At 43.1% G+C, this 13,087-nt stretch overlaps 1 protein-coding gene across 1 annotated transcript in view; it reads right to left on the bottom strand.

The window, feature by feature from the left end:
- Nucleotides 1-12,613, bottom strand: part of arhgdig (Rho GDP dissociation inhibitor (GDI) gamma) — a 62,982-nt gene extending 50,369 nt beyond the window's left edge. Inside the window, exon 1 of the mRNA XM_034190362.1 lies at nt 12,340-12,613. Within this exon, the coding sequence (XP_034046253.1) occupies nt 12,340-12,412 (73 nt within the window). The 5' untranslated portion in view covers nt 12,413-12,613. The remainder of the gene's footprint in view (nt 1-12,339) is intronic.
- Between the last annotated feature and the right edge of the window lie 474 nt (nt 12,614-13,087).

Raw genomic sequence — 13,087 nt, 5'->3', positions numbered from 1 at the left:
GTGTGTGTGTGTGTGTGTGTGTGTGTGTGTGTGTGTGTGTGTGTGTGTGTGTGTGTGTGTGTGTGTGTGTGTGTGTGTGAGTGAGAGAGAGAGAGATTTAGGGAAAAATGAATACAGCGACATCCTGGATGAAAAACTGCTCCAGAGCGCTCTTGACCTCAGACTGGGACGACGGTTCATCTTTCAGCAGGACAATGACCCAAAAGACACAGCCAAGATATCAAAGGAGTGACTTCAGGACAACTCTGTGAATGTCCTTGAGTGTCCCAGTCAGAGACCAGACCTGACATCAATTTAACATCTCTACATAGATCTGAAAATGGCTGTGCACCAACCCTCCCCATGGAAGCTGATGGAGCTTGAGAGGTGCCGCAAGGAAGAATGGACAAAACTGCAGAAAAATAGGTGCACCAAGCTTGTGGCATCATAATCGAGAAGACTTGAGGCTGTAATTGCTGCCAAAGGTGCATCAACAAAGTATTGAGCAAAGGGTGTGAAAACTTATGTTCACATTATTTCTTAGTTTTTTATTTTTAATAAATTTGCAACTTTTTTCATGTTGTCATTATGGGGTGTTGTGAGTAGAATTTTAAGGGGAAGAAAGTAATTTACTCCATTTCGGAATAAGGCTGTAACATAACAAAATGTGGAAAAAGTGAAGTGCTGTGAATACTTTCTGGATACACTGTACATAGCGCCAAATCATAGTAACACTGCCTCAAGGCACTTCACACGAGTAAGGTCTAAAGGCCTCCTTTGCGCACTTGCAAACACTGTGCCATGCAAGAGAGCAAACTCATCATTAATGGATGTAGACTGAACATGAGAGGGGCGCTGGCACGTGCAACTGCACGAAGAGAATTGTGATGTTCAAAAAATATTTCACACATAAATGTCATGCAACAAACGTGAAGTGGTAGTAAACGTTGCACAATCTACTCGCCAACACTACACGCAGCTCGTCAAGTCAAGTAAAGAAGGAGTGAACAGTGTGAGTGGTTGCGTCAGCGCAAAGCATCAGAGCGCAGGTCGTCTGAACGATTGTAACAAGATATTAAATCGATCATGAACATACTTTAACAGCTGCACACAAGAAGAAAAGAACACATAACTGTTTTAGCAAGCCATTACAATATAAACATGACAAATAATTACCTTTTAAGATGGCTCCAAATGCTTTCTCCATCTTGTTCAGCGCGCACGTGAGAAACACAGCAGATGGAGTGCTCCTCTGTGATTCCGTTAGCAATTAGAGGCATTTTCAACAGCTAACTCAGACAGAAAATGATTAATCCGCTACAAAATAATTATTTTATATATGCAGTGTCCAGCGCACAATGCGTGGCAGCCAGTGGAACAAAGCACAATGTCCAGCTGGGAACACAGTGGATGGGATCATTACGACGATGTGCATGCAAGTGCGCGGATCAAAGTCGTACATGTGTCAGGGCACCTTAAGCAGATCAGAATCAGAATCGCCTTTATTGTCATTGTAATTTACATTGCAAGGAGATTTGAGTGCAACTCCAAAAAGGTGCTTTTCCGAGGTGCGAATAATTGTTAGCCAAATAAAAGATAATGAAATTTAACAAATAAATTATTTAAATATATGTACAACTAAATAAAATGTGGGCCAAAGTAAAATGTAAAACAAGAATTACACTCAACAAAAATATAAACGCAACACTTTTGGTTTTGCTCCCATTTTGTATAAGATGAACTCAAAGATCTAAAACTTTTTCCACATACACAATATCACCATTTCCCTCAAATATTGTTCACAAACCAGTCTAAATCTGTGATAGTGAGCACTTCTCCTTTGCTGAGATAATCCATCCCACCTCACAGGTGTGCCATACCAAGATGCTGATTAGACACCATGATTAGTGCACAGGTGTGCCTTAGACTGCCCACAATAAAAGGCCACTCTGAAAGGTGCAGTTTTGTTTTATTGGGGGGGATACCAGTCAGTATCTGGTGTGACCACCATTTGCCTCATACAGTGCAACACATCTCCTTCGCATAGAGTTGATCAGGTTGTCAGTTGTGGCCTGTGGAATGTTGGTCCACTCCTCTTCAATGGCTGTGCGAAGTTGCTGGATATTGGCAGGAACTGGTACACGCTGTCGTATACGCCGGTCCAGAGCATCCCAAACATGCTCAATGGGTGACATGTCCGGTGAGTATGCCAGCCATGCAAGAACTGGGACATTTTCAGCTTCCAAGAATTGTGTACAGATCCTTGCAACATGGGGCCGTGCATTATCCTGCTGCAACATGAGGTGATGTTCTTGGATGTTGGCACAACAATAGGCCTCAGGATCTCGTCACGGTATCTCTGTGCATTCTAAATGCCATCAATAAAATGCACCTGTGTTCTTCGTCCATAACAGACGCCTGCCCATACCATAACCCTACCGCCACCATGGGCCACTCGATGCACAACATTGACATCAGAAAACCGCTCACCCACACATCGCCACACACACTGTCTGCCATCTGCCCTGAACAGTGTGAACCGGGATTCATCTGTGAAGAGAACACCTCTCCAACGTGCCAAATGCCAGCGAATGTGAGCATTTGCCCACTCAAGTCGGTTACAACGACGAACTGGAGTCAGGTCGAGACCCTGATGAGGACGACGAGCATGCAGATGAGCTTCCCTGAGACGGTTTCTGACAGTTTGTGCAGAAATTCTTTGGTTATGCAAACCGATTGTTTCAGCAGCTGTCCGAGTGGCTGGTCTCAGACGATCTTGGAGGTGAATATGCTGGATGTGGAGGTCCTGGGCTGGTGTGGTTACACGTGGTCTGCGGTTGTGAGGCTGGTTGGATGTACTGCCAAATTCTCTGAAACGCCTTTGGAGACGGCTTATGGTAGAGAAATGAACATTCAATACACGAGCAACAGCTCTGGTTGACATTCCTGCTGTCAGCATGCCAATTGCACGCTCCCTCAAATCTTGCGACATCTGTGGCATTGTGCTGTGTGATAAAACTGCACCTTTCAGAGTGGCCTTTTATTGTGGGCAGTCTAAGGCACACCTGTGCACTAATCATGGTGTCTAATCAGCATCTTGGTATGGCACACCTGTGAGGTGGGATGGATTATCTCAGCAAAGGAGAAGTGCTCACTATCACAGATTTAAACTGGTTTGTGAACAATATTTGAGGGAAATGGTGATATTGTGTATGTGGAAAAAGTTTTAGATCTTTGAGTTCATCTCATACAAAATGGGAGCAAAACCAAAAGTGTTGCGTTTATATTTTGTTGAGTGTATGTACAACTGTGGGAAAATGTTGCACATGGGTACAGATATTGCACAAGAAACTTGAAAAGTGCAGATTAAAGTGGTTTGTTATTGTTCAGTGCAGTGATCGCTCTGGGGAGAAAGCTGTCCCTGAGTCTGTTTGTCCTAATTTTGATTGACCTATACCGTCGGCCGGAGGGTAGTAGGTCAAACAGGTGGTTGCTGGGGTGGGATGTGTCTTTGCTGATGCTGGCAGCTCTGCTGAGGTACCGAGTGCTGGCAATGTCCTCCAGGCTGGGCAGAGAACAGCCAGTGATCCCCTGGGCCGTTTTGATCACCCTCTGCAGCGCTCTCCTGTCTGCTGCTGAGCACCCCCCGTACCACACTGTGATGCAGTACGTCAGGATGCTCTCGATGGTGGCTCTGTAGAACAACACCAGCAGCTTCTCCTCCAGATTGTTTCTCCTGAGCACCCTCAGGAAGTGGAGTCGCTGCTGGGCTTTCTTCACCACCACTGTGGTGTTGGCAGTCCAGGGGAGGCTGTCAGAGAGCTGAACTCCCAGGAACCTGATGGAGCTGACCCTTTCCACACAGGCCCCATGGATGTAGAGTGGGGCTGGGTCAGCCCTGCCCTTCCTGAAGTCCAGGATTATTTCTTTTGTTTTTGTGGTGTTCGGCGCAGGTTGTTAGCTGAACACCACGCTGTCAGTCGGTGGACCTCATCTCTGTAATCAGACTCATCCCCTCCTGAGATGAGCCCAACCACAGTGGCATCATCCGCAAACTTTATGATTGTGTTTGAGAGATGAGTCGGAGAGTAGTTGTGAGTGTAAAGGGTGAACAGGAGGGGGCTCAGTACACAGCCTTGAGGGGAACCGGTGCTGAATGTGATGGTGGAGGAAAGGTGGGGGCCAAGTTTCACGGACTGTGGGCAGTTTCTGAGGAAGTCCTTGATCCACGGGCAGATGGGGGTGGAGATGCCCAGATGTGTCAGTTTCTGGAACAGGATCTCCAAGATGATGTGGTTGAAGGCTGAGCTGAAGTCCAGGAAGAGCATCCTCACATAGCTCCCCTGGTGCTCCAGGTGGCTCAGCGCGGTGTGGAGCGCTGTGGTGATAGCGTCCTCTGTGGAGCGGTTTGCCCTGTACGCAAACTGGTGGGGGTCCAGAGTGGGAGGCAGACAGGCCCTGATGTGCTGAGAGACCAGTCTTTCAAAGCACTTCATGACCACAGGCGTAAGTGCAACAGGCCTGGATTGCCAACCCCAGTCTGGACGGGATCATGAAGACAGTCTTGAGACAGTGCAAAGACTGTGGCCATAGGAATAATGCAACAGTGGTGGAAGTATATTCTGCTTTTAGTTCCACATTCAAGGACACTGAAATGTGACGGTACATTTGTATATGACTTCTGAGTCATGTCTAATAGTAACAGTGGGTCTATCACCTCTGATTCATGAGTTACAAGCCTTACAACATTTTCCCCTTATATATATTTGTACTGAGCAAAAATTTGACCTTGAACTTTGGCCTTTACCTTTGACCTCTGAACCAGAAAACTTTGTGGACTGATCCTTGGGTGGGACTGCACTCATGTCCAAAATATGGTTGAAATTCCTCAATTAGTTTTTGAGATATTTTGTTCATGGTCACAGAGACACAAACACACAGGTGAAAACAATAAACCGACAACTGTCAACAGGCAAACCAACGTGTTCACGGTGCTCGGTGTTTAAAATGCACTATTGTTTGATCCATGTCCAGGTCATGAAAATAAATTTGACTGGTTTTCTGTACATCACACAGAATAAAATAATCAAACACACTTTGCGTTGTCATTTTCACATGTGCCAGTGGACAAATATAAACTTACTGGACAAAGAAAATTTTCTGTGAACTTATTCGGTGTACAAGTGAAGCATTGAACACCGATTTGATCCCATCTTCTTTCAATTTCTGCTACATCTGCACAGAAGGCAATGTTTCTTGTCAGAAATAGGTTTGGGGAGGTGATGGTCTAGTGGTTAAAGCGTTGGGCTTGAGACCAGAGGATCCTCGGTTTAATCCCCTAGTTGCTCCTGGTGTGTAGTGGGTGCCTTGCATGCCAGCAGCCTATCATTGGGGTGAATGTGAGCCATTATTGTAAAGCGCTTTGAGCATCTGATGCAGATGGAAAAATGCAGATAAATGCAGTCCATTTAAATAGGTTATGAACGTGATAGTGTTGTTTATTCCGGTGAAAAATTACAGGATTGTGCGGCCATTAGACGACATCTGCACTCTTTGAGTGCCTATTTAGTTGATTGCTCTGTCATGTTTAATCAGAGCCATTAAGGAGCTTTGCATTAGAGAGAATGCAGTCAGTTTAACGGTCCAGTGTCACAGCTGCAATCCAGATAACTTCTCACTGTGATGGGAAAGAACTTCCTGAGCTCAAAGTGTGGGTTTGGTGTTTGTTTTTTACATAGTCCTCTGAGGGGCCGCTGTCACTGCCATAATGCTATAACAAGACTTCTGAGACGCTGAAACGCCTACAGCAGAAGATAAAAGTGCAGCGCTGCAAAGCCAACAGCAGCTTTAACGACAACAGTAACAACCGTCAGCATCACAGCAGGTCACATGAGCAGCTTCCATCTGAAAAACTGCAGTGAGTGGGTGATGTTTTGGGCCCTGCCCGAACAATCTACAGCGCATAAAGGAAAGCTCACAATCACAAGTGCACAAGGTGTGTGTGTGTGTTCAGCTCTGTTTTACTATTTACACTGTGTGAAGTCAGAGCACAAAGGCACCAAGGTGCAAAGCGGGTATATTATGGTGTGTTGTGGGCATAACATGAACTGCACCAATCAAGAGTGTTAATCCCTTTAAAGGATGTGTGCACTTGAAATTGATGCAATGCTATTTAGATGGTGGAGTCAAGTGAGAGATTTTCGCAGTGTGCCAATGATCTTTTGATGATTTACAGGATCTGCTACCAAAGCTTCCCGAGTCACTCCTGCAACACCTCATCCTCCTCCTCCACCTCCGTTCCCCCAAACATCTCCATGCAATCACACCTGATTGCATGGTGGTGGTAAGGGTATGGAAATCTGTGGCATATGTATCTTTCTTGGTGAGGAAAGGCTTACTGAGCTTGACAATATTGTGAACTTTATGGAATAAATGGTCCGTGGACCATTCCATCGGTGTCTTGGGGACCTCACATGCAAATCAAATTTGCTACAAACCAAAATTTAGGTTGTTTTTCCCTATTACCTTTGTTTTGTGGTGAATTTTTGTTTTCAGTTCTGCTTCATTGTTGTTTGAGGAATGAATAGGAGAAAAATTAGCGCCAATGTGCATTCCAGAGTGTATGCACATCGCAAACCCCCTATGTAAGGCGAATCTGAATATTCACAGTTTAAATATCATAAATGCATTGAGCTTGTCTTTAGACAAGGTTTTTGATGGTCTGTGGTGCTCCTATGACTGCAGCATCGATCGCCAACTCTCTAATTGTGGTCTATTTGCTGGGACTCGTCACCATTTGGATGTTTTATGAGCCATTAATCGTTGCAACCACTGGACTCTGTATGTGTGTGGTTATTCAGCTGCAACATTTCTCTCTTTGCATGCTTGATAATTCTTTGTTGTGCTTTGTTTTATTTGCTATTTTGTGTGGTCAAAGCAGATGGTCCCCCCTTTGAGTCTGGTCTGCTTTAGCGTTCTTCCTGTAATTAAAAAAAAATGGCTGAGGGAGTTTTTCCTTACCACTGTTGCCAACGTGCTTGCTCAGGGGCTGAGTAAGGTTACACCTTACTCGTGTGAAGGGCCTTGGGGCACCTGATGTTATGATTAGGCGTTGATGAATAAATAAATTTCTTACTGCTGCCTCACAATAGCAGTGCACAAACACTGCACCTGACCACAACTCATTTGAAGACCAACATACATCACACTGAAGTATATCCCATCTCTCATACATTACACTGACAAAGTGAGGAACCTTGGGGTAATTTTTGATCCTACATTGTCCTTTGACCTCCATATTAGAGATATTACTAGGACTGCTTTCTTCCACCTGCGAAATATAGCGAACATTCATCCCATTCTGTCTATGGGTGATGCTAAGACCCTGATCCATGCATTTGTCTCTTCTAGATTGGACGACTGCAATGTTCTATTTTCTGGTTTACCGCAGTCCAGCATGAGGGCTCTCCAATTGGTTCAAAATGCTGCAGCCAGACTTTTGACATGAAGCACAAAATTCGAACACATTACACCCATTTTGGCATCCCTTCACTGGCTTCCTAAACCAGTGAGATCAGATTTTAAGGTTCTGCTACTAGTCTGTATAATTGTTCACGGACTGGCACCTCCCTACCTAGCTGACCTAATTAAACCTTACGTACCGGCCCGGGCTTTGTGTTCTCGGGGTGCAGGACTACTTTGTGTCCTGCACCCTGGGTGCTTGGTGTGAAAATGACAACTGTAGCAGCTGGAAATGAACAATAACCCTTACTCTGTTTCATCCGGGGTGTAAGATAAGGTCCAATGGTACCAGTCATCAGAGTGCTCTTGTGCTATAGGTTGAAGTTCTCCACATCCGTCCTTCACCAGTCTCTCCATTTAGGTTCAGGTGTGGCCATCTTTATGGGGTCTGGCCAGATATCTTGGTCACCTTTTACTCCTTTTGCCAGAGCCCAGGTTTGAGATTGGAATGGTGGGTGGAAGTATTTTGAAAGCATGATGGATCCATTGCCATCTTTTCCTTTTCTACCATTAGCTGTTGTGTCATCTGTCAAAGGGTGTTGTTGCTCATCATGTCCGAATTGGATGTGAGAAATACTTCTGAGAGAGGTGCTGGTGAAGACAAATCTTTCTGTACGGGTTGTTCCTTGTTTTGTCCATGTCTTGAAGAGCTGATTTGACACTGAACTTAAAGATGTTCATGCCAAGTTTCTTGAACTTCCAGGTAAGGATGCTAAAGCTTTTCCAGTTCTGGCCTTGATGTTGGTGTCTGTTCCTCACTGCTTCTCAATGTCAAGTAACACCAAGGTCTCAAAAAGCTTCTGTTACCTTCAGTGTAGTTCCTTCAACTGTTATTTGGTCTTTAAGGAATAAAAGTCCAACTTTCCTGAGTACTCAAACCAACACAACACAACACAACCAGATGGCTGTTTCATGAAATATGCAAAAATAAATAAAGTGAGGATGCAGTTTGGACTTTTATCTCACAGTATACATTTGAGAACCGAGTTTAAAACCACTAAGGTGTCACCTCCAGCAGCATGTGGAAGCCTGTGCTCCTCAAGATGATTCAAAAACCGGCCTGACTTGGCAAAAAAAAAAGTCACTCCGGAATGACCAGTAACTCAAAATCAACCATGACTCAGCGATGAGTCTCTACAGAGTGATTTGTGCTTCAAACACAGGCAGTCCTGAGCTGTTCCAACGTGTTCCAGTGCCCATCATGACATTGGGGGGTGGGGGGGGGCTGTATTTAACATCAGACAAGACTTTCCTGTCACCTGCCTTGAATCAGAGATGGCTGTGGAATTTTACCAAAATTTTGTATCTCAGTTTTTAGCTAAATGCTTAGTTTTTACCTTATTTTGTTAAAATTAAAATTGTTGTCTTTTCTCTCTCTCAACACTGCCAGTGTTAGTTTTACACTGGTGATTTTACTGTGTAGACAGACAGACAGATAGATAGATAGATCACCAGTGTTAAATTAACACTGGCAGTGTTAGTTTTACACTGGTGATTTTACTGTGTAGATAGATAGATAGATAGATAGATAGATAGTAAAATCACCAGTGTTAAATTTACACTGGTGATTTTACTGTCTGTCTGTCTGTCTACACAGTAAAATCACCAGTGTTAAATTTACACTGGTGATTTTACTGTGTAGATAGATAGATAGATAGTAAAATCACCAGTGTTAAATTTACACTGGTGATTTTACTGTGTAGATAGATAGATAGATAGTAAAATCACCAGTGTTAAATTCACACTGGTGATTTTACTGTGTAGACAGACAGACAGACAGACAGTAAAATCACCAGTGTTAAATTTACACTGGCAGTGTTAGTTTTACACTGGTGATTTTACTGTGTAGATATATAGATAGACAGATAGACAGATAGATGGATAGATAGTAAAATCACCAGTGTTAAATTTACACTGGTGATTTTACTGTATAGATAGATAGATAGATCGATAGATAGTAAAATCACCAGTGTTAAATTAACACTGGCAGTGTTAGTTTTACACTGGTGATTTTACTGTATAGATAGATAGATAGATAGATAGATAGTAAAATCACCAGTGTTAAATTAACACTGGCAGTGTTAGTTTTACACTGGTGATTTTACTGTATAGACAGATAGACAGATAGATGGATAGATAGTAAAATCACCAGTGTTAAATTTACACTGGTGATTTTACTGTATAGATAGATAGATAGATAGATAGATAGATAGATAGATAGATAGATAGATAGATAGTAAAATCACCAGTGTTAAATTAACACTGGCAGTGTTAGTTTTACACTGGTGATTTTACTGTGTAGATATATAGATAGACAGACAGATAGATGGATAGATAGTAAAATCACCAGTGTTAAATTAACACTGGCAGTGTTAGTTTTACACTGGTGATTTTACTGTGTAGATATATAGATAGACAGACAGATAGATGGATAGATAGTAAAATCACCAGTGTTAAATTTACACTGGTGATTTTACTGTATAGATAGATAGACAGACAGACAGACAGATAGATAGCCTGTACATTGATCCCTCAATATAAACTCCATGAAAACATCACAAAAGTTGCCCTCTTTTTTCCTCAGGGCTTCTTCCACTTCTTCTCCTTCGAATGGCTTCTTAATCTTTTGCACAAGCTCGGTTTTAAACACACGCTGGCTGCTGTCTGTGCCAGAATTTGATGACTGACAGCTCATGAAGAGAGCTGTTGGCCTCACCCACTCAGTCGCTTCAGCTCTCTCTCTCTCTCTCTCTCTCTCTCTCTCTCTCTCTCTCTCTCTCTCTCTCTCTCTCTCTCTCTCTCTCTCTCTCTCTCTCTCTCTCAATATGTCAATATTTGCCTCCATTTTCACACTTCCATGGTGTTTTCCTGCTTCTACATTCAGTTTATAATTCCTGACTATTACTGTTTCACCCTCTCATACTTTGTTTTTGTTACTGCATTATACTGGGATGAAGCAATAATGGAGACATTTGCCACCCTTTACACGACCACTCTGTCATCCTTCAGTCACACATTATTCCCGATGTCCTAGATGTCCCATTCACACTGCACTCTGGATTACACCCAATCCTCCATTAGAATCAGAATCCGAAAACAAATTTATTGGCAAGTAAGTTCTCACATACAAGGAATTTAATCTGGTCCATCTTCAAATCTTACTGATGTTGTTGTTGTCCATTCGGCTGATCCCATATTTGGCACAGGTTTTACACCGGATGCCCTTCCTGATGCAACTCCAGTTTTACCTGGAGAAACACACACAGCTGCTGGTGTTCCAAAGAGGTCTCCCATCCAAGTACTAACCAGATCCTGCACTGCTTAGCTTCTGAGATCTGACGGGATCAGGCTGACACCTATCCTACTGAATCCTACTGATCCTACGCAATTATTCATGGTTTTCAAAACTTTTTCCTGCTAGCCAGCGTCTGAATCCTGATCATCATTAAACCTTAAACATTCTGTCTTCTTGTTCCCACTGACATCCATCATCTGCCTTCCAAAGTAGCCTTCCAGCATCTTCTCTACTTTTTCACTTTTGATGCTGCACAACACAATGTCATCTGCAAAGAACTGCACTGGGGGCGTGGTCTTTATTCCCAAAAGTAAGCACCTCCATAATCAGGTCAACAAAGATTTGACAGGAGAAAGTCTGCCATCACAGCCCTACAATTCATGCTTTTGCAAATGCAGCAGCTTTTTTTTCTTGAAGAGGACTCTCTCCATTTTTTCAATGTCTCTGCTCCTCTTTGTATAAATGACTTCATTCACTCTGGTTGCACCTCACATGCACACCTGTGTGACGGGGAAACCCCACAGCTGGTCCACCATCTGTAACTACTCAGCACTGCTGCAGCATACCATACACGCACACACACACACATACGCCAGTGCACATATGCACACACACGTGCATGTGTGCACGTATGCACACACAAATATAAAAGTACAAAATAACATTTAGTTTGAGAAAATACATTTACAGCATGTAAATTCTGTGCCATCACGTGCGCATGCACGCACACACACACACACCTATGCGCGTATGCACACGCGTACATACATGTGCACATATGCACACAGAAATATACAATTGCAAAATAACATTTCATGTCACAAGACAATTACACCATTTAAATTCTGTGCCATCACACAGGCACACACACATGCACACACAAACATCTGCACACACATACTTGCTGACATTTCTCACATATTTACAAAATAATTACAAAACCTATTACACATGCACAGATGATAAAACACACACACACAGGACATACTGTAGGATGTGATCAATAGGTATTGATCGAACACCTTTGGTTTGTCTTGGCAGCACTTCATGTCAGACATAAAAATGTCCACACCCAACAGGGAAAAAAAATCATGTCACTTTTAGACACAAGCACACACATTACACACAAGAGTCGAACGGTTCCCAAATAAATCAGTTAACTGATCAACAGCAAATTAACTGTTTTAATAATAAAGTACAGTCATTCATTAAGATAAAATGTTGAACTTTGATTCCAGTTTATGAACATTTGCTGCTTTTCACTGTTAATTGAATTTACACAGATTTTGGGATTTTTGTTAAGAAATTTGCATCAAGCAATTCACCATTTTCTATTGTTTGATGATTCCAAAAGAAATGAATATTTAAATTAATGTGTGGCTGCAGCCATATTGCAGACACACCTATCCACATGATTTTTTTATTTTTTTTTTGTAGATGCTGCACAATAAGCCGAACTAAAAAGAACAATAATGATTGTCACACAGCAGAATAAGTTTGAGTGCTGAAGTTGGCATAATAGAGCCTGCACGATCCTCACCCACCTCTGTAGCATACTGTCAACCAGAGCAGCTCCAGCACCTGACCCCCAAACTCACACACATCCAGTCCCAGCATGGTGCCTCAGTGTGGGGCTGCACTCTGTGCCACAGCTGGCTGCACAGGAACCACGAGACCAGCGACAGGAACCTCCACAGGTAGCAAGATAGGGGGGAAAAATCAGCAGAGATTAAAGAGTATCCACAGGAGTGAAAACAGGGGTCAGGCCAGCATCTCCTCTCCCGAGGAAATCACACAGGAGGCAGAGGGGAGGCAAAAGAGGAGAGAGAGGAAGGGAGGATTGGATGAGAGGCTCAGGAGCAGAAGTGTGGGAGAGAGAGAGAGATGGGGTATCCTTCAGTGTGGGTGTGGATGAGGATGGAGCATGTGGAAGAGAGGGAGGCTGAGATAGCAGTGTTGCCAGGTCTGCTTTTTATAAGGTTTTCTTTTTAATCTGATGTTCTAAATGCAGCATCTAATTTTGTGATGCCCTCCCCCCCCCCCCCCCCCCCCCACACACACACCCCTACATCCAAATATGAATATCCTCACCTACAGTTAATAAGCACAAACATCCTGTATGGACATTTGTTCATATTTAGGCTGCACACAATTATTATTGAGACTCAGCCCTATAAAATTGCCATGAATTTGTGCTTCTTTTTTCTTTTCTTTTTTTTTTTGTATTTGCATGTTGCCAAAAAATAATAATAATAGTAGTTGCTTCAATTTCATTAATTCCTACAATCGCCT

This window comes from Thalassophryne amazonica, chromosome 16, assembly GCF_902500255.1.
Source record: "Thalassophryne amazonica chromosome 16, fThaAma1.1, whole genome shotgun sequence".
NCBI classification, from domain to species: domain Eukaryota; kingdom Metazoa; phylum Chordata; class Actinopteri; order Batrachoidiformes; family Batrachoididae; genus Thalassophryne; species Thalassophryne amazonica.
Note: the sequence above shows the minus strand (reverse complement) of the source record. Positions and strands in the feature narration are given on the sequence as shown.